Consider the following 23,776-nt stretch of genomic DNA (forward strand, 5'->3'; position numbering starts at 1 on the left):
CTTCCTGCTAAAAACTCTTCTCAATAAACGATCAATTCTGTGGATTACAATTATGAGCAAAGTCTTCAAAGCAAAATGTTGCAAACTCATTTGCATTTACATACTACAGGTAGACAACGAGATGCTGCTCTCAACTGAACCTTAATAATAACACTTCCATCCATAGGTCCCACCCTGTATTTGCAGCGCTGACCTTTGAAGCAGGAAGTCACTGTTAACACAGTTCTAGCAGATATATTGATGTTAACCTTCACAGCATTTTTCTCAGCGGGCTCAGAGCATAGATGCATTTCCCTGCCTGACTTGCTGCGCACGCTCAAATTCAATCTAAGATTTGGTATTAAACAAGACTACATCAGACACTGTCTGATGACAACTGTAAGGTAAAATTATTTTTCCATCTTACACGAACAGAGAACAAAGAACATCACAGAACTCTCTGATGTCACTTCTGAGCGAGCCTCAAAGCACAGGGGAACCCCAAACACATCTAAATGCTGCGTTCTTTAAGAGAAGACAACATTACATATATTAGGGATGGATGCCAATTCAAGTACATGCAATTCACCAAATCCTTTGACAGTAGTGTTAACATGATTGCAAACACTTGTCTCCCTGCTGTTTTGTGTATTATACTTTTATTATCTTAGGATAAAAAAACATTAACAATTACATGGGATGTCTTGTTCTGCATAATTTAACGTATACACAGTGGGAACAGGAATGGCAATGCTTTGCACATCATCACAGCCTCTTCATAACCCCACCCACCCCCAACCCACTGCCCGCATGCAGTTTGCACTGCACAAAGACCAAAAGTCACGTGAGACAGCCTGCAAAGAGCACAAGAAGCATTCACAGTAAAGGAAGAGAGGATGGAGGGGTAGAGAGTAAAAGATGAAAAGTTTTGGGAGGGGGGAGAACAAGAGAGGGAGTGAAACAAAGTGACTGCAGCACTGGCCTTGGTTTAGACAGGAGAAGGAGCAGCATAGTCCTAGTATATCAGTCTAACTTCTCCCACACTTCAACTCCCGTCTCCTGATTGTGGTACTCTTACCATTGTCTTTGACACAAAAAGTTTGTTATATATGCATGTATATATGTATATACACATACACATGTAGGTATGTGTGTGTACGCATATATATATGTATTTATACATATATATAAACACACTTTTATAGCTACAGCACCTTTTCCCATGGGGCAACAGTGTCAAAAGCTTGCACATGGTACATGGCCATGCCAAAGGAAAAAAAAATAAAAATAAAACAATATATTGGTCAGGATATTTATCTTTTTTTCCCTATAATTGGCATTTGACATGGTGATATTCTATTGCCATCAGGGGGAAGGAAGGGACAAAGGTTCTTCTTTTGAGTTATATTCAAGTTTTCTCCTTTTTTTCTGGTGTATAATTTCTTCTTTTCCTGTTTAAAAAGAGTTCACACTTTTGTGATTTGCGTGTGACGCTCTTCATCAAAAGGTTCATTTTCCGGATCAGAGTCAGTGGTGTCAGAGTATCGAAAATGGTCTGGCTCATTGTCGCTAACATCCGGGGTGACAGATGCTGAAGTGCTCGCTTCAGAATTCGGCTCCTCCACGGTTTTTGTGAAATACAACTTCACCTGGAATTGCACATTAAGACAAGTTCAGTCTGGGCAGTTTGAAAAGAGACAACAACAACAAATGCTACAGGTGCATCCATAAAAATACAGATTCAATAATATATTTGCAGGTTACAAACAATTTATCCAGCTAGTATCTAAATTAAATCTTTACCTTGAAATTTGGTGAGAAGTAGCGGTTAGCTTTATCTTTGTTGGCCTTGTCCAAGTCATTCTTAGTGAGCGTCAGGATGAGGTAGTCCCTGTCGCTTTCCCTGCCGGTTTCCTTGCAGCTGTCCCTGCATTCGGTGCTTTGTGGCTGGCCTTGACCTGCTGCCAGTACCACCTGCTGGCACTCTGCATTGTTAACTGCTCCATTCTCTATCTTGTCCCTGCTCTCTTCTGGTCCAGGGATGAAGAAGGTGTTCACCCAGAAGTGGAACATTTTGTCCTGGAGGTCAGTGGTGATAAAGGAAGAGGTGATGAGAAATTCAGGAAAATACAAATGAAACAAATTTTTAATTACATTTGTACATGAGCTCAACCCTGTTAACTTATGCATTATTTTACATTTTTTGTTTTTCTTCACAAGTCTGATTTCACAAAGATGACAAATCTTTGAACCTACAAATACCTGTACATGATGCTAGTGATGCCAGAGTAGTGTGCATAGGTTTTGATATATGCTATGGAGAAAATAACTAATACTGTAGAAGTGGAAATCATAGTTAAATTCTGTGTAAAGGCTGGTAAAGGAAATTATTATAGTTTGCCAGAAAAAAATTATAGTAGATATATACTTTAATAATCCCAAAGGAAATTCAATATAGTCTCAATCACCAAAAGTTACATGTATCTATGGAAACAGTAATTAATTGTAGCTGTACTCCAAACCTTCAAAAAGCATCAGGATGATGAGCATAAAACAAAATACAGCTGCTGATAGCCAACTTAGTGATAAAATGCTTCAAAGTCACATGTCCACTGACAATAGAAATATTGAGGACCATCACCAGATGGACCAAAAGATCTGTCGAGAACAATCAAGTGGAGCCACAATGAAGCCCCCAAAACACACACACACACACACACACACACACACACACACACAACTTACCTTCTTCATCATCTTATTCTGTTTATGGAAGAACTCCACTTTGATGTCTCCGCAGACTGGCAGCGGCTGGGGGAATTCGAAAAACATGTGCTTGTCCTCACGCCGTGTGTGAGCGGGGTTCGACGTGTGAATCTTCACTTTCAGCTGGTACACCACAAACTGGGGATCTGTAAAGAGCATTGACGTCGCACAGGGAGGGATATTGGTGATATTTGTGAGTGGCAGAGGTAGAAAACACAAGGAAAATGTGACAAAGACATGAATTAAGAGAACAAGGCAGGATTACCAGTGTTATTACATAGATTTGACAAAGGCGACAGCACACTATCACCACCACTCCCAACCCCCAACTGAGTAAGTACAAAAACTTATTATTAAAATTAAAGAGGAGAAAGGGAAAGTAAGAGACAATAAAATATAACACCCAAAGATACCCAGAATCACAGACACAGGACCCTATTCTGACAGACAGTCCCGGTTTGGTCTTGGACCAGCGCCACACATTGCATATAGAACTACAAACTTTTTTATCCCCTGTCAAGGTGGGGTTGACTCGGACATCAAATAAATCTGTTAGCTAGTTCCTGTCTGCTTTAGACCACTCCTACATGGTGGATCTCTGGGGCCATATCAATACAAAATAAGTGATATAATTACAATAATGGATAAAAGGCTCATTTACCCCAATGCCAATTCCCTTTCTTGAAGCCCTGAGGGGTCGGCTCGCTCCTGTTTTTAACAGTACTGTCCCCTTAGAGAGAAAAAAGGAGATCATCACAAACGGGCCTGGCAGGCCTGGCAGGGGCTTGACAGCACAGCAGGCACAAACACAAGAGCACTACACCAATATTTGCATCTACACAAGTATTCCTAAAACAGCAAGACACTATGTGGCTTTAAAGTGAAGGTGTATATTCAACATAAGACCTAGCATGTTGTTTAAGGGGAAAGACAAAAAAAAGGGACCTTAGACTACAAAAACAATGCCCTTTTGGTGAATTTATCAAAGAAAATAACTGACATTGAGTTGTTTTCAAAATTAACATCAAGCTAGCTGCTCCTTTTTTTTATTATTGCTGAGGTGAACTGACACCTCAGGCAAGAAAAGGGTGATGTGTGAATGTATATACATTAAGACGTCAAACTCAGAATAGGGCCTTTTGAGTTCTTTTTTTTTTAAATGTGAGAGTTAGGAAGAAAGAAGGATCAATACAGTTGTAGCTGTTCAGCTCAGTCAGGCGTTAGGGTTTAAGAAGCGGCAGCAGTGAAGGAAGAAGATGTGCTTTTTCCTGACAAATTCAGACACAAGTAAAGCATAATAATTGAACATAATAAAGATAAACACCATAAACAACAACAGCTTTTAAACTGTTATCCTGTTCAGTAACATATACAGAGTCAGAAAATTTTGACAAAAAGCAAGAAATTGTAGCTTGGAAATGTGAGACCTGATTTACAATGAATCACAATGTAAAATTCTTCACACCATTGGACCATTTGAGGGCACTCAAACCAGCAATGTTGAGAAAATACTCAGAATTGAGTGACTGAAAATAAGACCACAAACTTATTAACGCTCGAGTGCTGCGATTCTGCATTCAAATAATCTGCTGACCAAAATATTTAATTATTTTACTGCACTGAAGGTACTTCCTGACAAAAGAGCTGCATGCCATCATTACAGCACAGCATTACATAGGGTGTGTAACACATCTGTGTAACTATTAATACAATCAAAGCTGAGACAAACTCACTACTTTCTGATTGTAATGTTGTAGGCTCCAGGAGTGTCAGGACAGAAAATTATGGTGGTTATGGGGTTTTTTTGTTTTTAAAATCCCATCTCTTTTTGTTTTTGTTGCTGGTTTAAGTCAGATGATCACTGAATGCTAAAAAACACTAATATATGGGTTGTTTTTTCTTGTCACCATCTGCTTCAACAAATTTGTGAGGATTGAGTGGTGCATTTTTAATTTCATAGAGTATAGAAAACATGGACTACCTTATAGATCAATAAGAATCTGAACTTGTCAGTCAAAAGGTCCAAACTACCATAATGTAGAAAAATCAGCTACATTTTTCCTTGGTTTCATAAACCCGCAGCGAGTCTACAACAGATGACCCTGTGGTGCTCAACTGCAGCGTGGGTGAGGCCAACAGTGCACAATACATCCGAGGCTCTCGCTCTATTTGAACAGTGCTATGCATGCCCACATCATGGTCTGGAGTTAAAGTTGAACAGGAGTGTGACTCACTGCAGGTGCCCCCGCTGAACATTGGGAGAGTCTCGAACACCATTTTATGGAAGAGCAGCGGCACCGGCTTGTACTCTAGATGGTTCTTCAGTAGGTAACTGTAGTAGACGACGTAGCGCCGCTGGCTCGGGATCGTCACTCCCTGCATGGTCAGAAATGATGATTAGAGTTTAGGTACAACTGATTTCTTTTGTGTTTGTTGCCATGAACAATAAAATATTTCTGAAGACCAGCTCCTTTCGCCTGAATCTTTACAGACAATGGAATTGTGACAGATAATAAACTTCAAAATTTTCACAATACTTGAATTATCAAAGAAAATATGCACTGAATAATTCACAAAGAAAACAATTATGAGAAGCAGTGATAAAGAGTTGTAAGGACATAGTAGCTATCAATAAATCTCACCTTCTTATCCCTTGTCCTGACTTCACCATAAAATTCAAGAGCTTCTTGGGCCTCATTGAATTTACGGCGATGGAGGAGATAGGCGCAGATCATGACTCCAGTACGGCCCTTCCCTGCCTTACAGTGGATGGCCGCCACATGATTGTCATCCTCGCTGAGCCACTGGTCCAAGTCTTCACAAAACGGCTTAATTAGCTCCAGCCGAGGAGGATTGTGGTCTTCGAAGGGGTACTGTGCAACTGATGCATGACAGGTTGCAGGCACATGTAAAGATGTAACCGGTGGAGGGGGAAAAATTGGACAGGTCAGAGAAGTTGGGGAGAAAGACAGGCCATTTTCTGAAATGCATTTTTAAGAGGGGTAAAGAGCTATATCCCAAAAAATCCACCTACCTCTGCAGTTAAATTTGGTAGCGTCATAGTGTCTTTCTATGCAGCTGAAAAGGACAAACAATTCATTTACGTGATGCACAAACAACATCAATTAGTGAACAGAGAAGATTTTGGGGAACACTTACAGATTGTAGATTTTGTAATGGTTTTTATGCTTTGAATCCAAAAACCTGTTTGCAAAAGAACACAATCAGGAAGAAAATATATCAGTTCCATTGATGTCAAAGAGGGATTATCTGGGGTCTCCCAAGGGATCCCAATAAAAGGGAGCTATTTTTATATATTTAATTCCTTAAATAATCTTAACAACATATGACTATTCAAGTTATGTGTTCCATACACAATCTGTAAAATCTTGTCAAAAGTGGATTCTTGGTTTCCTTTGTCCTTTCTATAACGACACATTTAAAACAAAAGACAACTCACCGTACTACATCATCTATATTGTTTCTGTAAACGCCTTCAAGTCTTTCTGCAGGAAAGCCCATAGCAATGATGTTGGGGTAGATATCTTATACAGGCAAGAGTCAAGGCAATTTACTGAGGCACCTGAGGCATCTTTACCTTGAAGATCATGTTGGTCTATATGCTTTCAACACCTTTAGAGTACAAGTAGAATGCAGAAACATGTAGCGGAATGTCAAAAGGTTCAAGCCAATACCAATAAGAGAACAAATGGGAACACAGAGGAGGGGGTGCAGATCAGTGTGTGTTGTGACAGATGACCCTGACAGTAAGAAACCAGCAGAGGACCGAGTAACAGCAGTACTGCACGAGCCAGGTCCACATGTGAGCCTCAGCTCCTTGACCTGTATTTATTTTTAGAGGCCAGTTATATTAGGAGGATTGCAAATGTTAAGCATCGCTCCCTTTCAAGAGTGCCCGAACCAATTTGGATATCTGACAGATTGAACACCAGCAACATAAAGAATCATAAGGAGAAAACAAAGAACCCCATGAAATATCCTTGGTGATATGGCTTTCACAATGCACATTCTGAAGAGGATGCAATTAGATATTTAATGATGGACAAGAAACAACGATTCAGAAACTTTACAGACCAGGCTAGAACTGCCTTACATGATCTGATGAGGTTGTCCATTTCAGTGTTGGGATGGTAGTGGGAAAAGTCGAGACCGACTATACAGTGACATCTAGAAAATCTTAGAATGGCACATGAAGGCCTGTTGCTGTGAAAAGAATAATTGAGCAGACATCTATGTATTTGAAGCTGTGCTTCACGCCTACCTGTATCTGAAGTCTGCTCATCAAAATAAGCTGCTGGATTTCAGGTTAACCACTGACTAAAGGGCAACCTTTTGTTACACTTCCTGTGCCGTGCTGTCAGGAATAAACTGACTAATTCTAATTGGCTACATCTTCATTTTGAGCTGGCTATTATTTTTTCACCGTTTAATCACATTTTACAAAGTTAGAAAAGTTTGACATACACATCTGTTCTTACTCACTGTAGTTCTCAACTTTGCTAATGTACACACAAGTACTTAAACATGCAAAAGCACAAGGACAAGTCTTTTCATAGCACACACATAGTTCACTGATTCGTAAGTCTGCTAGCACAAAAAATGTTGACATATGCTAAGAGTAATGTAGTTTTTATAATTTTTGGAAAAAATAACTAATGTCAATCTTGAATGGAACCCTGGATATAACCCTGTATCAAAGGCCCAATAACAAGCCAAAGGCTATGTGATGGGCTACAACGTTTAGCCTTGTAACTAATGGCATAAAGATCCGAGTCAAGTCTATCATAAGTGTTTTTAAAAAGGACCAGAGCTCCCAAGAGAGCCTGAGCCCAAGGCATGGTCTCTGCAGCTGGAAGGAAAGGCAATGCACATACGGGACCCCCATATGTGTGTGTGTCTGCATGTGTGTGTGGAGTGGGGGGGTCTGACGTTTCAGGCATGCCTTTTCTTTAAGCCAGTCCTGCCTCAGCTCTATGCACATGCCAAATCCACAACTGAGAGCAAGAGAAGGGAAAAAGGGAGAGTGAGAACCGGCAAACACTGAGCAAGGAGGGGGTGGGGAGAACAGGAAAGGAGGAGAGCAGAGGAAAGGGGGTAAGCAGAGGGAGGCAGAATTAGAGTGGGAACAGTGAAGAAAAAGAGCAAAAGAAAGGTGGTGGGTTGTGAGGGAAAGAGAGAGCACTCAGCTGGCAGTGCTGATACAAGATCACTGGTAACTATTTTGAGGTCAATTCCCAGAACTGCGATACAGCATTACATAACTGGAGAGAGCCCTCAATATTATTAGACACCATGCCAAAAATGATAGAGGTAATTCCAAAGGGCCTACATCTACAAAAGATGAGACCTTTAGCTCCAACGCCACTTTTAAAAAGGCATGGTCCTGGAGATCTGCAAACATAAGTACTGTAGAGGTTCAAAGGACTCCTGCCACTGACAAATCATGACACCAGTTTCACCACATTTTAAAACCTAGCGAGGATTTTTTTTTCATTGCAGTGATGCACATATCTCATCAATGTACATACAAATACACACCAGTTCTGCCTGAACTCAGCTCTTTGATATCTATAGTGACAACATGGGATTAAAATCTACTCAAAGTAAACAAGTTAATGTGTCATTATTCAGTGCAATTTATGTTCACAATTACTCTGCATTTGTTTATTTTAATATGCCTTACAGAATCTGACAGAATCTAATAACTTTCATTGTTATTATTGTTAATTCTCCCAGCACTGTCACATATTTGGTTGTGCGTTTCAATGGTGATGACAACAGCTACTGTTTTATCTTCAGCAAAAAAAACAATGATTAAATGACCAATTTCACGTTTTTTTTACATGTTACAGCACTAGGGAACCAGACCAGAACGACTACACTAAGGAACCAGACCAAATACTACTAAATGAAATATTTGTTAAGCAAATGAATAAAAAAGCTACATAAATACTGTAAAGGAAATAGCTGAATATTCACACAGGTAAGCCTAAGCTTAATGATCATCAATGATGCTCGTTTCTGATGCTTGTTTCTCCATTCCTTCGTTCACTAAAATCCTAAATTTGTTGTGGGTGTGTAAGTAGACAGACTTTTAATTAAAACACTATTCTGTATATCTGCCTTAAAAACTGATTTAATGATCCTGAATTTCTCAACCTCAGGCCAGGTCCACCATTAGGTGCCAGTCAAAGCCCCTGTCGTTTTTAAATCATAAATTTAGTTTTTAACAATAACTTTCCTTCTGGATTTGACTGACACCAATTCGTGCTAGTTTGACAGATCCACCATCTTTCAAGCATGCTGGATGACAGTCCAGCTGCGCTATATGACCAACTAGCACAGAAGCTAAATAGCAGGGAAGCTAACCGTCTTTCGTTACTCCACAGACATTTCTGGTTACTGTTCCGCCAACATTAATAACGCATCAATTCCATGTTATTAGTCGATATCTGGTCGTTCTGTGAAATTAGAAAAACACGGGAAAGGATACATGTTAAGTCCAGGTCGAACCCATCTTCTTGATACCTCCTTTTGTTCCGGCTGACCATTTCTTTTATAATAGCAGCCATTGTAGAAGGTGACAGGAGTCTATAGGGTATCAATGATGGAAAAACAAGATTTTTACTGTTGAGTGTCAGGTCGTGTATGTGGCAGTCACTTGGTCTGCTCTAGGTCTCCGACTGCTCTATGAAATCTGCAGGTCCTCGTAGAGACGTGCTAGCCAGCAAAGCTAGCAGTAGCTGTAGTCAGGATTAGACAGGCTTCCTTTGGACCATAAAGACGGGCCTTGCTCTGCTCCTCCGTGCAGGCCCGACTTTCTCAATCCTGCAATTCGTCTCGCAAACACTCCCGAAGAAAATACATGCAGTTGTCCTCAGGAAAATCTTTGAACGTCAGACAAGGCTCTGGTCGGTGGCTCAATCGCAGGAGCTGCGATTGACAGCGAAAAGACAAAACTCAACGACTCCAAAAACCCGTATCCAATCACTTAGACGTAGCTAGCTCGCTAGCTAACTAGCTAGCTAGCAACAATAGCTAATGCTACCCTCCTTTTCGATCAAAAAGCCTCCTAACGGTTCAACATTGTCATCGACTGATTGCCAAGAAAACACATGAAAAAAGTGACAGTCTCCACCTAATTTAACATAGATTATGCAATTAATAAAAATTTGCAGAGATGAGCTTGACAGTTCCGTCCCGTGGAATCATCTTCTTTTCTCTTTCCACTCGCTCCAGCTGAACTCTCAGGCTCCCATCATGGCCTCCACCGAAGGAAAAAAGAAGGTAGAGCAGGCTGGGATTTTAGAACAAATATCCCACCGCCTATGGTATATAGTTCCACAGATCGATCAAATCATGCAGATGCAACATCAACAAAAATGTATCAAATAGTACATGTTTGATCTCACATACAAAATACGGACAAATAAAAATGTTTTAACGTTTTTAATAGCAAAAATAGAGCTATTTCGTGCCCGTGGCGGAAGGATAAAGTGAATCTACATGCGACGTTCCCTTCTGTCAAAATGATCACGTGTGTCTGTAATTAGGGAAGTTTCCAACATAATGTCACTTCTCGTGGTTAAAACCGTTATTTCAGGCTATATGAAACGCATAAATACAATAAATGTATAAATCCATTATCTATCTTTTGAATTTACAATTAAATAACAGTATCCAGTACTGCACATCCATTGTGTTCATCACACAGTCTCCTCAAATGAATCCGAAATATTACTAACACAGTTCACTGTGAGCCACAGACATCGATGACAGAAAATGTACGTTCTTCTTATTGATACACTATAATAACATTAACAACACGAATATGAATAGTAATAGCAAGACTACAAATATGAATAGTATTAATGATATGAATAATCATAATATGAAAAATAAAATTAAAATTAAAATAAAATAAATAATTAATTAAAATAAATGACTATCTGATTTTTTTGTTTTGTGATTGAATGGCACAGACGTTTTTTATTTTTATTTTATTTTCTTACAGTTGATTAGATGAAACAAGGAAACCAATATGAAAGCTTGGTGTGTAGGAAATTTTGGTGTCATTACATTTTCATACGCATGACAGACATTTTAGGGAAACTAATTGAAAGTCGAAACAAAAACTTGTTGCAGTACAAACATTTTCCACCATGTTAGAATAATTATTTTTTTTGCATGTGTGGCGATGCAAACAAGTTCTGACGAAACACACAAAAAAACTGAAATAACCACTTAAACATCTCGGAATTCAGTATCTACTACCCATTTCTGGACATCTGTGTGCTCCCGTAGAATGACATCATGTTTATGGATGTTAAAAAGCGATTGTGAAATAATAAACTTGTGAACTACAAGCACTAGGACATATCCTGGTCACATCTTAGTGACTTATCATATTGCAGTAGCGCAGTATAGTTGGAGATTTTATGTAAGCACTGACGGTCCTGTTCAGCAGATTTAAATGAGGTTACCTGGAACATCGCAGATTAAATCATCTCATCCCATGTGATGCCAATTAGAAATCTACCTCTTACAGGGGGGCGACTGGTCCTCTTAACTGTGGAAGAACATCTCACCACAATGTAAGTACTTGTAGTTTAATAAATGGAAAAAAAAAAATTAAAGTCCCCCAAGTTAACTCACCACTTGTTAAGAATGAAAGACTCTCGGGAACTTCTTTATCTGCTAGTCTAGAGCTAAATTCCCAATTTTTACACTGCAGACACACATAACAGGGTATTGATCTTAAACAGCATCTTCAGTGCTGCTTTTGACTGCTGCTGATCCATCTCACTCTCTACTGACCGGAACATTTAACAGATTCTTCTTGAAGAACCGGCAGAAACAGAGGACAATCTTTTGGTCTCAGTGAGCCCTATAGCTATGTATATAGTTTTCAAATCGTACCCCCGTTAGAAAAATTCAACGTGCCATTTGACAAATATTTAAGCATTTTCAGGTCTTTATGCCTAACCAGTTTCTGCCAGTAGATGGCAGCATTGGACTTTTGGTATTTTTTGCAAATCCACCCTTACTGTATCAAAGCGAATTTGATACAGTAAGATGTACCTTTCACAGACTGAAGAAAAAGGTACTTATTATCTTCTTAACACAATTATCTCATTACACACCAATGATTTGTAACACCATGTCCTTTATTTTTGCATTTGTTATATGTGTAATTTCTACAATTGTGGTTTTTATTTTATGTAGTACATGCCCAGTTCAGAAAGTCACACACACAAACAGACATCCGACAAAAACAAATTTCTGTTCAAGTGCTGTTTTACAAATATTGAATTTTGAGAGAAATGCACTTTCACAGTATTTCAGGAAGTTTATGTTGCATATTACATGAATGTGAAACATAAATATAAGTTAAACATAGGACATGCAACAGATTCCGAAGATAGTGTGGAAATTGGGGGGAAAAAACGTATTCATACGTCATACAGATAATTCAAGTGAAATAACTGCCATGAAATTATGTTGTTTTTTTCACGACTCCTTCATAAAATTAGATGCATATATCAAAAAAGATTTCCCTGACTTGGTTTGTGCTCCTACACTACAAAAAAAGAGGATTTCATGTTGCAATTAATTTATTTATTAAAATAGTATAAGTTAATATATCAACGGATTTAAAAAGCATATAATTATGTAGGAATATATAAATGTTGATTTGGTGAAGATGTACCCCTTTCCCCCACGTCAGAATGACCATAAATTATTTCTTGGAAACTAAATTCACTACTCAAACTGCATAAAACAGTCTAAAACATCTCCTTTAAGAACCCAGTGTAATCGTGTCAGATAAGGCTGTTCATCGGTGAGTTTCTCGCTGATTACTCATTCTTGTGAAGGGACGAATAATATTCGACCAACACTTTCCAGGCTGCAGGGGCCATGAAACCATCCGGAGGGTTCTCTCCATTCCGAGCCATGTTCCTCATCTTGGTGCCAGAGATGAACTCAAAGTCATCACGTCTAGACGAGGAGGAATGAAGTAGAGGTACAGATTACAAAGTGGAGACAGTTGGTTATCCGGAGTTAGACTACATTTAGTTTTTGGGGAGTTTTCTGAACAGTAACACATTTGTGTTAGTAAAAGTCTGAAGGAGAATGTAACAGAAACTCATTGAACAGTTACAGGTTTCAGTTGAAGAAAATGACACTTAAAGTAGCAGTAGTAGCTGTACTAGTAGCTGTTTGGTCAAGTAAACAGCATGTGTGGGGAATACAGACACGATGGAGGGTGTGTACTCAAGCAAATAAATTATGAAATATTTTACCTTAGTGAAAGCTCTTAATTTTTCGGGTACTCAAAGCAACATAATGTTGATTGTAATTGACAAGAATATCTACACTCACCTTTCTGGGTCGAAAAAATCCATTTGCTTCTTAAGTTTGTTATAGGCAGCTACTCTGAAGGGGATGATCTCCACAGAGGTGAGGCCCGGAGCCATGGTGAGCACCTTGGCCCCGTGTGAGGCTTCATATAGGTCCTTTTTGGTCTCTGGGTGAGGCATGCCTGCAGGATCCCGGCCAACAATGTAGAAGTTTGCTCCAGCAACCATTCTTGCTCTACAGTGCCACTGAACCTGATGAGAAATTAGAAGGGACACAGGTTAACACCCAATCAAGCATACCACTAAACCACTAAACAATAAATATAGTAGATGCATCATTAAGTCAGACTAAACCATAAGCTAACCCTACGCCTCACCTCTGTGGGTCCTGCATACATCATCGGTGAGGGGAAGATGGCGATGATGGTGCTGGCTGGGTCCAGTACGTGATCCTCCATGAGAGCAGCATGCTGCTTCATCCGCCAGGCCAGAGGCACATCATCGTCTTTGGTCCAGCCACCCAACGGGTGCAGTAGGAGGACGGGATTCTTGTAGCCTCGTTCCAGCAGACGGCGTTTGGTGTCCTTCATGAGCAGGGCATGACCATTGTGAACCGGGTTACGCAGCTGGAACGCAAATACTGCATCTAAGGAGGGGGAACACGTAGAAGCAGACAAATAAGTTCACTTCGCAGTATTTGCTGTAACAGTGGTAGCAATGCAGTTCAGAGGAACAAACGACGTGTGCAGGTCAAAATACATGCAGGTTATCGTGTTTCTGTCACAGCAAACATGCTCAAACTCTCTTTCACATACCTCAAATGGTTTTACTTTCCATCACATGGCTTGTAAATTGTTCATGAAAAGAATAAGTCTGTTGATATCCCATATTTTTCAAATTGTTAAGACATAGATACAGAGCTCTATAATATTCACAAACTATTAAAAACTATGATCCACATTGCTGGCCTGGTGACTTCCTTCTTTTCTTTAGCAATGAGAAACTACAGAATATTGTCAGCCTAATGATTGAAGTGGCCGTCACAACATACTTGCAACAGCAACAAAACCCAAAAGCAAAAGAATACTGAAAAACAACTCATGATTTTGTGTTTTATTGCATAGTGATGTGTAATTGAGAGTAAAACCAAGTGATCACACATCCTTACTCATTACTGATCCTTATGCAACTGTCTGCCATCATTATTCACTGAACACAAATCGCATACCATGCAACTTTAAATTTACCCTTTTATTTCATCTGGTCCTTTGACAAGTTCCTCTGAAAGACAAATGGGGTATTGCTAAACACATTGCTGATTCTGTTACCGGCTTCCGTGCCTATAAGATTTATGGAATGTTTTCAAAACTCCCAGTTGTAGTGACTTACAGCAATCTGTGTGTCATCTTCAGTTAACTGATCGTTTCACTATACCTGTGTGAGCACATTAGATTTTCTAACCTGCTTTCATGTCCTTGAACTTCTGCTTGAGCTCATGTGGAGTAAGGCGGTACTGGTCAAGTCCATCGTTCCATTTGATTCGTTCTAAGACCTCCAGTTCTCCACCGACCAGCCAGTCACCTCCTTCCATAACCATCTGCACAAACAGAGATTCCCAGTTGAATTCTGTGGACTCACTTGATGAGTGTCTCTCTCTCTCTCTCTCTCTCTCTCTGTCTCTCTCTCTCTCTCTCTCGCTCGCTTTCGTTCTCTTTTGTATTGTATTTATTTTTCTTTATATTTTCTGTATAATGTATAACTTTGTGTTTATTTCAGCCTTCCTCTCCACCCCCACACCTCTAAGGGCCACTGCATTTGTAAATAAGAACCTGTTCTCAATTGTTCTTAATTAAATAAAAAATAAAAATGGGTGGTTGTACCTACAATTATTACGGTACTAATAAATTGTAATGTTATGTTGCCCAACATTTTAAAGTGCACTGCAATCATGTGATTGACTTAGAAATAAATACAATGTATCATAAATATCTCATTACCTTAATGTAAGGGTGCTGTGGGCATGTGGTACCCCACTGTCTGGCACAGCGTTCCTCTTTACGGTGCTCATAGAACTCGGCATTTCTGAGAATAGCCACACGTGACCCCTGGTATTCAAGAGCTATTGCTGCACAGCCATCCAGCTTCTCCTTGATCTCAGTGCTAACAGGTAGGACAATGGGAACAGTCAAGTTGATGGCCCCACCTGAAACAGAGAAGCATGAAGTGATCTCAACCACACAGAGCAAATATCATTTACAAATTTGAATGCTATTTACAAAAATACACTTCATGTTCAGTGCCACTAGTTAGGATAATATATCAGATGTAACACATGAATACCACAAGTTCATTTGAGGTTATGATTAATCGAGTTAGTAATCAAAAGTTGAAGTCATTGTAAAATTAAATAAATAATGAGATTAAATGGATAAGATATGGAAATAAGAATTAATAAGCGTTAAGTACAAAATAACAGGATGACTGGTTAAACTGGTTAGTAAAACATAATGAATAAAATACTTGCACATGAGAAACAGATATCAAGCAGTGGATGCATTCATGTCTCACCATCAAGCAGGTTTCCAAAGTGTAAGACCTGAAGAAACTCTCTCTCTCTCATGAAACCCTTGAGGGGGCTAGCCCACCCCTCTGCCAATATCTGCACCCACTGTAGATCTATCTGTGGGTACAAAACAAAAACACCACTATACTAGCGACATTTGTAGAGTGTTTAACAAATGTTTGCAATTCAGATAAGCTTTTCATGTTGTGCAAATATTAGCATAATCGTCAACCGCACTGAAGAAGATTTGCAGGTGACAGATGTGGAATGGAACACGGAAAGGTCAAAAGAAAGGACAAACACATTGTGCTGTGCTTTAACTACAACAATCTCTTGGTGTATTTATGGTCAATGTTTTTGCATCTTTAATATCCCTAATAACAACATGGGCAAATCAAGATCTCGAATAACAGGTTGAAGTATGGGTAGTTTCCAAAATAGCCGGTAGTTAAGACGCCACACCATTATGTCTTGGTAACAAACCACACAAAGTGCAAATGAAGAAATTATCTATACCTAAAAACAAAGTGACAAAGTGAACTTCAACTGCTCACAACTGAGAATGAAATAACCCGCTGCTTTAGCGAATGGCAGACATATAATTTAGGAAATAAATCTATTTATTAATGCATTTGTATACAAGTGATATTGAACTGCACCTGTGTGTTACCTACCATCTTCAGAAAATCCTCTGGGGATATTTCATGTACTTAGTCAGCTTCCCTTCACTGATTGATACATGCTGCTTGTACTGTTATGATATACAAACTGCATGAAGTTATTTTATTGGAAACAATACTTAGCTCTGAACAATATTACGACAACATAAGCAGACTGATATTTGCCTGGTTGGTTTTACAATTACCCAGTAGAAGTACCCACATAATTTCATAATTGAGCGGTACGTAGTTCTTTGAATTGTCGGGATTATTTATGAGCTTATTCCCAATGTCTCTGTGTCATGTTCATTACTGAACCTCTTGTGCTTTTGCTGTGTGATAAAAAGAAGCCTAAACTGCGATGCTGGCTTACCTTGGTGATGCTGATGGCAGGAATTGTATTTGCTTCAGATATAGCAAGATTCAGCTTGTTCTCTGGAACATATAGTTCATGCAGCTCCTCCATTACCTCACTTGGTACAATATTCTGTTTTTGAAGAGAAAAGAGGAAGAAAAAATGTTATAGTTGCATGCTTTGTGTAATGGAATTGTGTGTGAGCGTACTTTCCTCATCATTTCATCTGATGATTCATCTCTTTACTAATCAAATAATAAGATAAGTGTACAAAATTTAAAAAGGTAAAAATAAAAAAAGTTTAATACCCTTCACAACATGACTTCTTCAAATAACTTATTTTGTCCAAACAACTGTTCAACAAACAGCTCCAAAGTTATTTAATTTAATTTTTATATACCAACAAGAAAAAGAGCAAATCTTCATAATGAGAAGCTTGAGCAGAGAGCAATGGGCATTTTTACATGGAAAGCAATAAAATATATATAAAGCTGCAAAATTAACTTTATCTTCAGTGGCATTTTTATTCGTTGACCAATTGATCTATCGCCTAACTGATACATCGATTGTCTGAATGTGTCTTAATGTAGTGTGGTTACTTGCTAGGTCATCACTCTTAGTTCAGTCATACAATTTATGCTTTTTTTTTTTTTAATCAACATCGACAAGTTTTTACCAACATTTTCAAATCAAGCTGTGAGGTTGTGTATTCAATCTAATCCAAATTTTTCATGTACTGTCATAGTACATGAAATGTACTGTCATAGAGCATGAAATGTATAGTCATAGCGGGGGCCACTGAAGGAGCGTTCACGTCGCGATCCCTTTCAGGTGTTTTTGCACTTGTGAATCCTTCAACAACACTACACTACGCTATAATCATAGTACAGTAAGTTAGTAAGTAAATTGAAAGCTGTTCGAAAACATCTTAAGCTATTTGGCATCAGATCCAAGACTTGTGTAACCAGAGAAGAGAAGATAATGTAAAATATCTTCTCAAGAAGATGAATTGAACAACATGATATAACTTTTTTAGACTTGGCTGTATCTGTGAAAGTGAAAAGGTTACATCTACATGGAAAACAGATCTGGAGATCTGCCATTATGGGATGAGCAGATGCTTTAGGACCTACTTTAATTCTGACAAACATTGCAGACACACCTCAGATCAACAGTAACTCTGAGATGTTTTGACATGACACGGAAATAGTTTCCTGTTTGCCGAGGATTTTGTTTCACTAGTTTGTAGAAGTTGGCACTCTCAAATAACTAGTTTAATTACCTCTCTAGAAACTAGGGGTTTGTCATCCCACCTGATATTTACCACATGTACAGTATGTACTGTAGTAATTTTTTTATTAAGGTGTTATTCCAAGTCACAGACTTCTGGGAAAAGGATTCAACATGTAAAATATGTCTATCTCACAAACTCATACTGACGCAGCACTTTTCAATTTTAAGTCACCTGTGCCTCACTGTCGTCGTAATAAAATATTATGTATTGGATCATTTACGTTATCAGCAACAGCTCATTTGACAAGGCTGGAGCTTGTCAAATGAGCTGTTCACTGTTGTGAACTCTGTATCTGTGACCACACTGGTTATGCATCCTGTGGATCAAAGTGTCACAGAAAGCAAGAGAATACCTTATTTTACATTACTTTTTAGAACAGACTGACATTAATGTTGTTCTTCCGCTACAGTGAAGAGAGACTCATCACTTATACATTCCTTTAATGGTGGCGTTTTGTGATCTATTCTGGCCAAGTCCTTGACTATGTTGACTTAAATCAGTAGTTTGAATGTCAACTCCAAGAGGTATTAGCACTTGACACATAAAAAGGATGACAAGTACAAAGCAGTGAAATACAGTGTTGACAGTGTAACGTCTTTCTATCCCAAAAGTCTATATTGAACGTCACACCCACCTGTTCCTGAAGCAGCTCCAAGACTTGGTGGAGACATTCATCCACTGAAAGTTCACCAGTTTTCAGTACAAGATCTGGGTTTTCTGGACGCTCATATTCTGAGTCAATCCCAGTGAAACCTGGCAACAAATGTAAAAAACACAGAATGCCATTGAAACCCTACCAGGATTGTTTTCGGTTAAATACGACAGCACAATATCTGGGAAACTGGTTTATCATTACAAGTAACTCTGAGAGGCATGGCTTGCAAAAAATTGAGAGAACGTTTGCAACTGTGTCGCAGACCTTTTATCTCTCCAGCACGAGCCCTCTTGTAAAGTCCTTTCACATCCCTGCTCTCACACACCTCAAGAGGAGCGTGAATGAACACCTCAAAAAATGGTAGCCCTGCCTTTGTATGAATCTTCTTTGCCTCCTCACGATCCTGAGGAATAGAGCAGTGCATACAATGGTGTATAGACAGGTCTTGGGTAAAGCATCCTTCTTGTTTCAGCTGTTAATGATAGACACACACTACAACAGCTTTATTTCCTAACCTTGCTGTATGGAGAAATGAAACTGGTGACACACACCAGCCCGGCGTCAGCAAACAGCTTAGCCACCTCAGCAACACGCCGGATGTTCTCCTCACGGTCCTCGGCAGTAAAGCCCAGATTCTTGTTTAGGCCGTGCCGAATGTTGTCTCCATCAAGCGAGTAGCAAGGGATAGCATTAGACACCAGGTACTCCTCTAACGCAAAGCTGATAGTAGTCTTCCCAGCACCAGACAAACCTGTTTGTTATGAGACATATTAAGCATGACAATAGGTTCCCTGCGACACTGTTATGATATCATGTGTATCAATTCATATCATGTTACGCCTCATCTGCTGTCATATTAAGGAGCCCCATCATGTCAGAGGTATATCATAAGATTTACCAGTCAACCAGATGGTACAGCCTCTGAAGCCTCCCCTGGTGCCCACGACCTGTCCTCTCTTGTTCCGGCTGACATGGTGGGCCTGGTACACCACGTTGGTTGATCTGTGCAGATCCTAAAGCAGAGGATCACAGGTTCATTTAAAGCAGGTCTGAAAAATTCTTTATTATTTCGTAAATATTCAAACAGGAAGTAAATTGCCGCTGAAGAACAAGAACACCAAGCCTCGTCTTTGTCTTCTAGGCTAATATGTTGGTATGTGAAAAATGTAGTCATACTCTCTGTATTCTCAAGTCTGAGCCAGCATAGCTTTTATGTCTTACACATGCCTATTTAATCAGTCAAAACTAGAGCAGCCCTTGGATAAATGCTGTATTGACTTCTAGGGAGGAGGGGAAAAGGAAGGAGGGATGGAAGGGATGGAGGGAGGGTGAGGAGAAACCGGACAATGTGACCAGTGTGCTGCCTACATCCAAGTGATGATGTGGCACTACTCATGCCCAAACGTTCACCCTATGTACCCACTCTTCCTTTTTACCCACAGCAGTCCTATGGGTTCAGATGTAAAGATGTGTATGGTTTTTGTGTCTGTGCACTAATAAAGAATGCTAATATTTTGTGACTGACACGTTACAAGCATTTTATACATTAAAATTTACACAGGGCACACATTGCACTCATTGACACATTGCACACACTCAGGGAGGAAAGATAATCTTTATTTAAACAAAGGTGACACCATCTCCTGTTCCATCACACACTTTCAACTCGTCCTTATCCCATCTTGCCCCATATCAGTAGTCATGGGAACATGGTGTTTCTTTGGAGCCTGTGCACCGTCATATAAACCACAAAAAAAAAAGAATTCTTGAAATTTCACAACTGTGGATTGTTTTTATAGTTCACCACTCGCTTTACATATTATGTGACATGCAATATCAACTAATAATGGGAATACCATTTAATCCTGATTAATTGTTAAAATTTCACTTTCACCATCAGCACTCTGAGGAAAAAGTATTCCAGCTTCAGTTCCTATGTGAAAAATGGACAATGTCTAAACTGTCATCATAAATACAAATAATCTCATAAAACTAGTTTTTGACATCTCAGGTCGGGGACCTGTTTGTCAGCTGTAACTATGGCTAAGTGCTATGAAATGTAACATGTAAAGGAATGTGGACATTAGTGAAAAAGAACAAGTTGGTGGCTTCCACTTTTTACCTAATGGGCCAGTGATGTGTTCATTATGTTCTTGAGTTGAGACTTAAGAATTAAGTAAAAATTAATTAAATATAAAAATTATTCAAAAATGTGAAAAGAACACAACGAACCAATTACTTTTTTTTTCTTTTGCGATTCTGCAATGTAATTTATGTAATATTTTATTTCACTTATTTTATTTCACTTAGGTAAGCATAATTTTGTTTCCATTGTTGCCTTCTTTGTACATACAGTATACTGAAAACATTATAAAGACATAAAATAAAAGAAAGCGATTCAAAATAATTGCACTTATTTAGCACTATAACTGCATATCATACTAAAAGTGTGCCAACCTCGACAGCTGAACAAGTCAATTCAATGGAATAAAGCATGACTGCGCAATAAAATATCGCGTGAACACAGATAGGTAATTTATTGTTTTTCTTGTCTAGATAAACAGGAATGCACAGGCTCTCACTGAACAACTACCATTCGTGTGAAGCGACAGTTTGTCGTTCTCTTCGCCCTCCCTATGTAAATTAAACTTTCATTTGTCCGTGCGTCAGGCTGACATTGACGCACCGGTCAATTCAGAGGCAGGACTTTGCCAGCATCACACCTGGCACCAGGACGCACAGAAGTTGTGTCAGAAAAAAAAAGTTAACTCACCGTCTCTTTACTTTTCAGCGTTTTTTTCCTTTTCTTTCTTGTTCTTTTCTTTCCTTTTTTTTTCTTTTTTAAAAAAAAACTGATTAAATCTCTGTGGCAACTCCATTCATATCTGTATCGTAACAAACTCTTTTACGATACTCTGTTACGCGGTCTGTCCCTCATAAACACACTTCTCAACACAAATTGAACACACATGAATGGATAATCTGATGACAGCTTGTATTTCGCTTGTCTCTTGTCTTGATCCGTATCTTTCGACTCACCACGCGAGGCTTTTTCACTCCGGACATTTCACACGACAGCTGGACACCCGGCTCGGACGCACAGAGGCCTGAGGGAGAGATGACTTAGTTTGTCGCTGGCTCGGATTGGAACCACCAAAACTTTTGGATTTGGTTACCGATCGAAGACGACGACGGGGCTTTATAGGGACTTCCAAGACACGTAGCATTCCTCTAGCCCTGCCTCCGGATCCTCCTCCTTCACCGACGTCGCGGAATCTGTTGAATTTGGAGACTCCCGACGCGTTCGCGTAATGGACAATGAAAGTGGAAAAACTAGTGAAGCTGGACAAAAACTCTGGAAATCACAGTTAGCCCGAACTAATAATCGCTCTGGGAGGCAGGGATATAATAGAGTAGACGAACATGTCCACATTGTTGAAGGGAAACTGAGATTCGCAGAGTATTTGTCCCAGTTTGACCAGTTCTGCTTCATATTCTTCTGTCTGACTTAGCGAATGTTGATGACCCGTAAGTATGAGACGTGTTACGACCTGGCGTCGTTACCAGGTCCGAAACGTAACGCCAAAGCGCGGTACCTTGCGTTCTCTTTCACCGATTAACACGTCGGGGGGGTGGAGGGGGGGGGGTGGTAGACGCGCTGTCCTTGTATGACGTTAAAATGTACTTCTTAAAATGAGGTTAGTAGTAAAAGGGCAATCATTCCACGTCTGAGATTAAACATCAACTTTGAGGGTTCAAACAGTGCAGGTCGTTTAAAGTACAACCAATTCTCGTGATTACATTGGGAGTTTTTTTTCCACCTATCTATAGTTGGAAGCATTAAATCGATGCACAAAAGAGTCAGTAAATACAGTAGTAATTATCCATTAATAAATCAATTATTTATAACCAGAACTGAATCCTCCTCTGTATGAATGCATTCAGACAAAAACCAAATAATAAACAACACATGCACATGTGGAGACACCTGAATGTAAAACTAGAACCAATGCAGTCACAGACTGCAACATCCCGCCATCTGGTTCTTGAGTGTACAAAAGTTGAAATTTGACCTTGATCTGGTTTTTCCCAAGGTCGAGGTCATCATCTCATTTTCATCACCTTTACTGCTTGAGCAATGTGCTTTTTGTTTCATCTTTCTATCTGCAACGGTTGCGAAGATATTTAGTGGACTAACGGAAGGACGGACGGACAAACACACAAACACTGACCATTGTAATACATCAGCAGGATGTAATAAAGAGGCCACATGTTTGAACTGGGTGCCAGACTGTAAATGTTAGGGTTAGGGACTGCTTGATCAACATCACTGTTCCACTGTTTTTCTCTTCATAACTGAAGCAGTGGACATGAGTTAAGTCTAATTATCTTGTGATGGTACTTGCATGAGTAAGGGGAGGTGAGACCTCAGGATACTCTGTGTTTACAGCATCACACTTCAGACCCTAAGGGCTACAATATGACTCCTGGGACATTGGTGGTGCATTATGCCTTCATCTACCTCTCTTGATGGTACTGATGATCGCTGTAAAATGCTGGCCTGCTGGCCATAAATGTAGCAATACACCATTAATTTGTCATCTTGAAGATTTGACAGTTACGATTGTCGCTTATCTGAATACAGGTCACGTTGCACTGGAGCCTATTCCAGCTGACAACAAGTGAGAAGTGGGGTACGCCCTAGACAAGTTGCCAGTAAGGCAATTCACACCTATGGTCAATTTAGAGAGGCCAATCCACCTAAATAGCATGTTTTTGGTGGTGGGAGGAAGCAGGAGAGATTTTGTCGTGGGATCAGTTATCCATGCCCAGAGTGTCCCCCGCCTCATGCCCTATGTCAGCTGAGTTATGTTCCAGCTCCCTATGACGCGCTACGGTGGATGAAGCGGTAGAAAATGAATGAATGAACATATAATGTATTATTTTCAGTTTTAATTGTGAGTGGTAATTACTAAAATTATAAAATAAATGTAGTGGTATAAAAATTACAATATTTGACTTTGAAACTGGGACTTTTTGCTGCTGCAACAAGGAAATTTCCATGTTGTGGGATCAATAAAGTTTTTCTTAACTTACTTGAATGCACTTTGTTTACTTCCACG

At 39.4% G+C, this 23,776-nt stretch overlaps 2 protein-coding genes across 3 annotated transcripts; both read right to left on the reverse strand.

The window, feature by feature from the left end:
• Positions 1-679: 679 nt before the first annotated feature.
• ptena (phosphatase and tensin homolog A) lies at positions 680-10,053 on the reverse strand. 2 transcript variants are annotated; one of them, XM_068327915.1, is made up of 10 exons: positions 9,260-10,053; positions 6,206-6,290; positions 5,905-5,949; positions 5,780-5,823; positions 5,388-5,626; positions 4,980-5,121; positions 3,407-3,475; positions 2,725-2,891; positions 1,783-2,058; positions 680-1,628 (listed from the first exon to the last, which is right to left on the reverse strand). In XM_068327915.1, exons 1-10 carry the CDS (start codon positions 9,336-9,338, stop codon positions 1,446-1,448), a joined length of 1,329 nt encoding a protein of 442 aa, XP_068184016.1. In that variant the 5' UTR covers positions 9,339-10,053; the 3' UTR covers positions 680-1,445. The 2 variants fall into 2 exon arrangements, with proteins under 2 accessions (XP_068184016.1, XP_068184017.1); XM_068327916.1 differs by lacking the exon at positions 3,407-3,475 and having other exon boundaries at positions 682-1,628.
• Positions 10,054-11,912: 1,859 nt separating this feature from the next.
• Positions 11,913-22,158, reverse strand: LOC137603903 (bifunctional 3'-phosphoadenosine 5'-phosphosulfate synthase 2-like). Its single transcript, XM_068327747.1, has 12 exons — positions 21,693-22,158; positions 19,552-19,666; positions 19,169-19,404; positions 18,918-19,056; positions 18,633-18,751; positions 16,723-16,836; positions 15,696-15,807; positions 15,125-15,330; positions 14,589-14,724; positions 13,505-13,773; positions 13,150-13,379; positions 11,913-12,765 (listed from the first exon to the last, which is right to left on the reverse strand). Exons 1-12 carry the CDS (start codon positions 21,717-21,719, stop codon positions 12,624-12,626), a joined length of 1,845 nt encoding a protein of 614 aa, XP_068183848.1. The 5' UTR covers positions 21,720-22,158; the 3' UTR covers positions 11,913-12,623.
• Positions 22,159-23,776: the final 1,618 nt, after the last annotated feature.

Source organism: Antennarius striatus, chromosome 11 (genome assembly GCF_040054535.1).
Source record: "Antennarius striatus isolate MH-2024 chromosome 11, ASM4005453v1, whole genome shotgun sequence".
In the NCBI taxonomy this organism is placed as follows: domain Eukaryota; kingdom Metazoa; phylum Chordata; class Actinopteri; order Lophiiformes; family Antennariidae; genus Antennarius; species Antennarius striatus.

Excerpts from the sequence above, each read along its gene's own strand:
- ptena (XM_068327915.1), bottom strand. The coding sequence starts at position 9,338 with ATGGCTGCTATTATAAAAGAAATGGTCAGCCGGAACAAAAGGAGGTAT. Across the intron at positions 5,824-5,904 it reads CATTACAAAATCTACAATCT|CTGCATAGAAAGACACTATG; the intron begins GTAAGTGTTCCC and ends TGTCCTTTTCAG. Across the intron at positions 2,892-3,406 it reads GAAAGGGAATTGGCATTGGG|ATCCCCAGTTTGTGGTGTAC; the intron begins GTAAATGAGCCT and ends TGCTCTTTACAG.
- LOC137603903 (XM_068327747.1), bottom strand. The coding sequence starts at position 21,719 with ATGTCCGGAGTGAAAAAGCCTCGCGTG. Across the intron at positions 19,667-21,692 it reads GAGTGAAAAAGCCTCGCGTG|GATCTGCACAGATCAACCAA; the intron begins GTGAGTCGAAAG and ends CCTCTGCTTTAG. Across the intron at positions 18,752-18,917 it reads TCGTGCTGGAGAGATAAAAG|GTTTCACTGGGATTGACTCA; the intron begins GTCTGCGACACA and ends ATTTGTTGCCAG.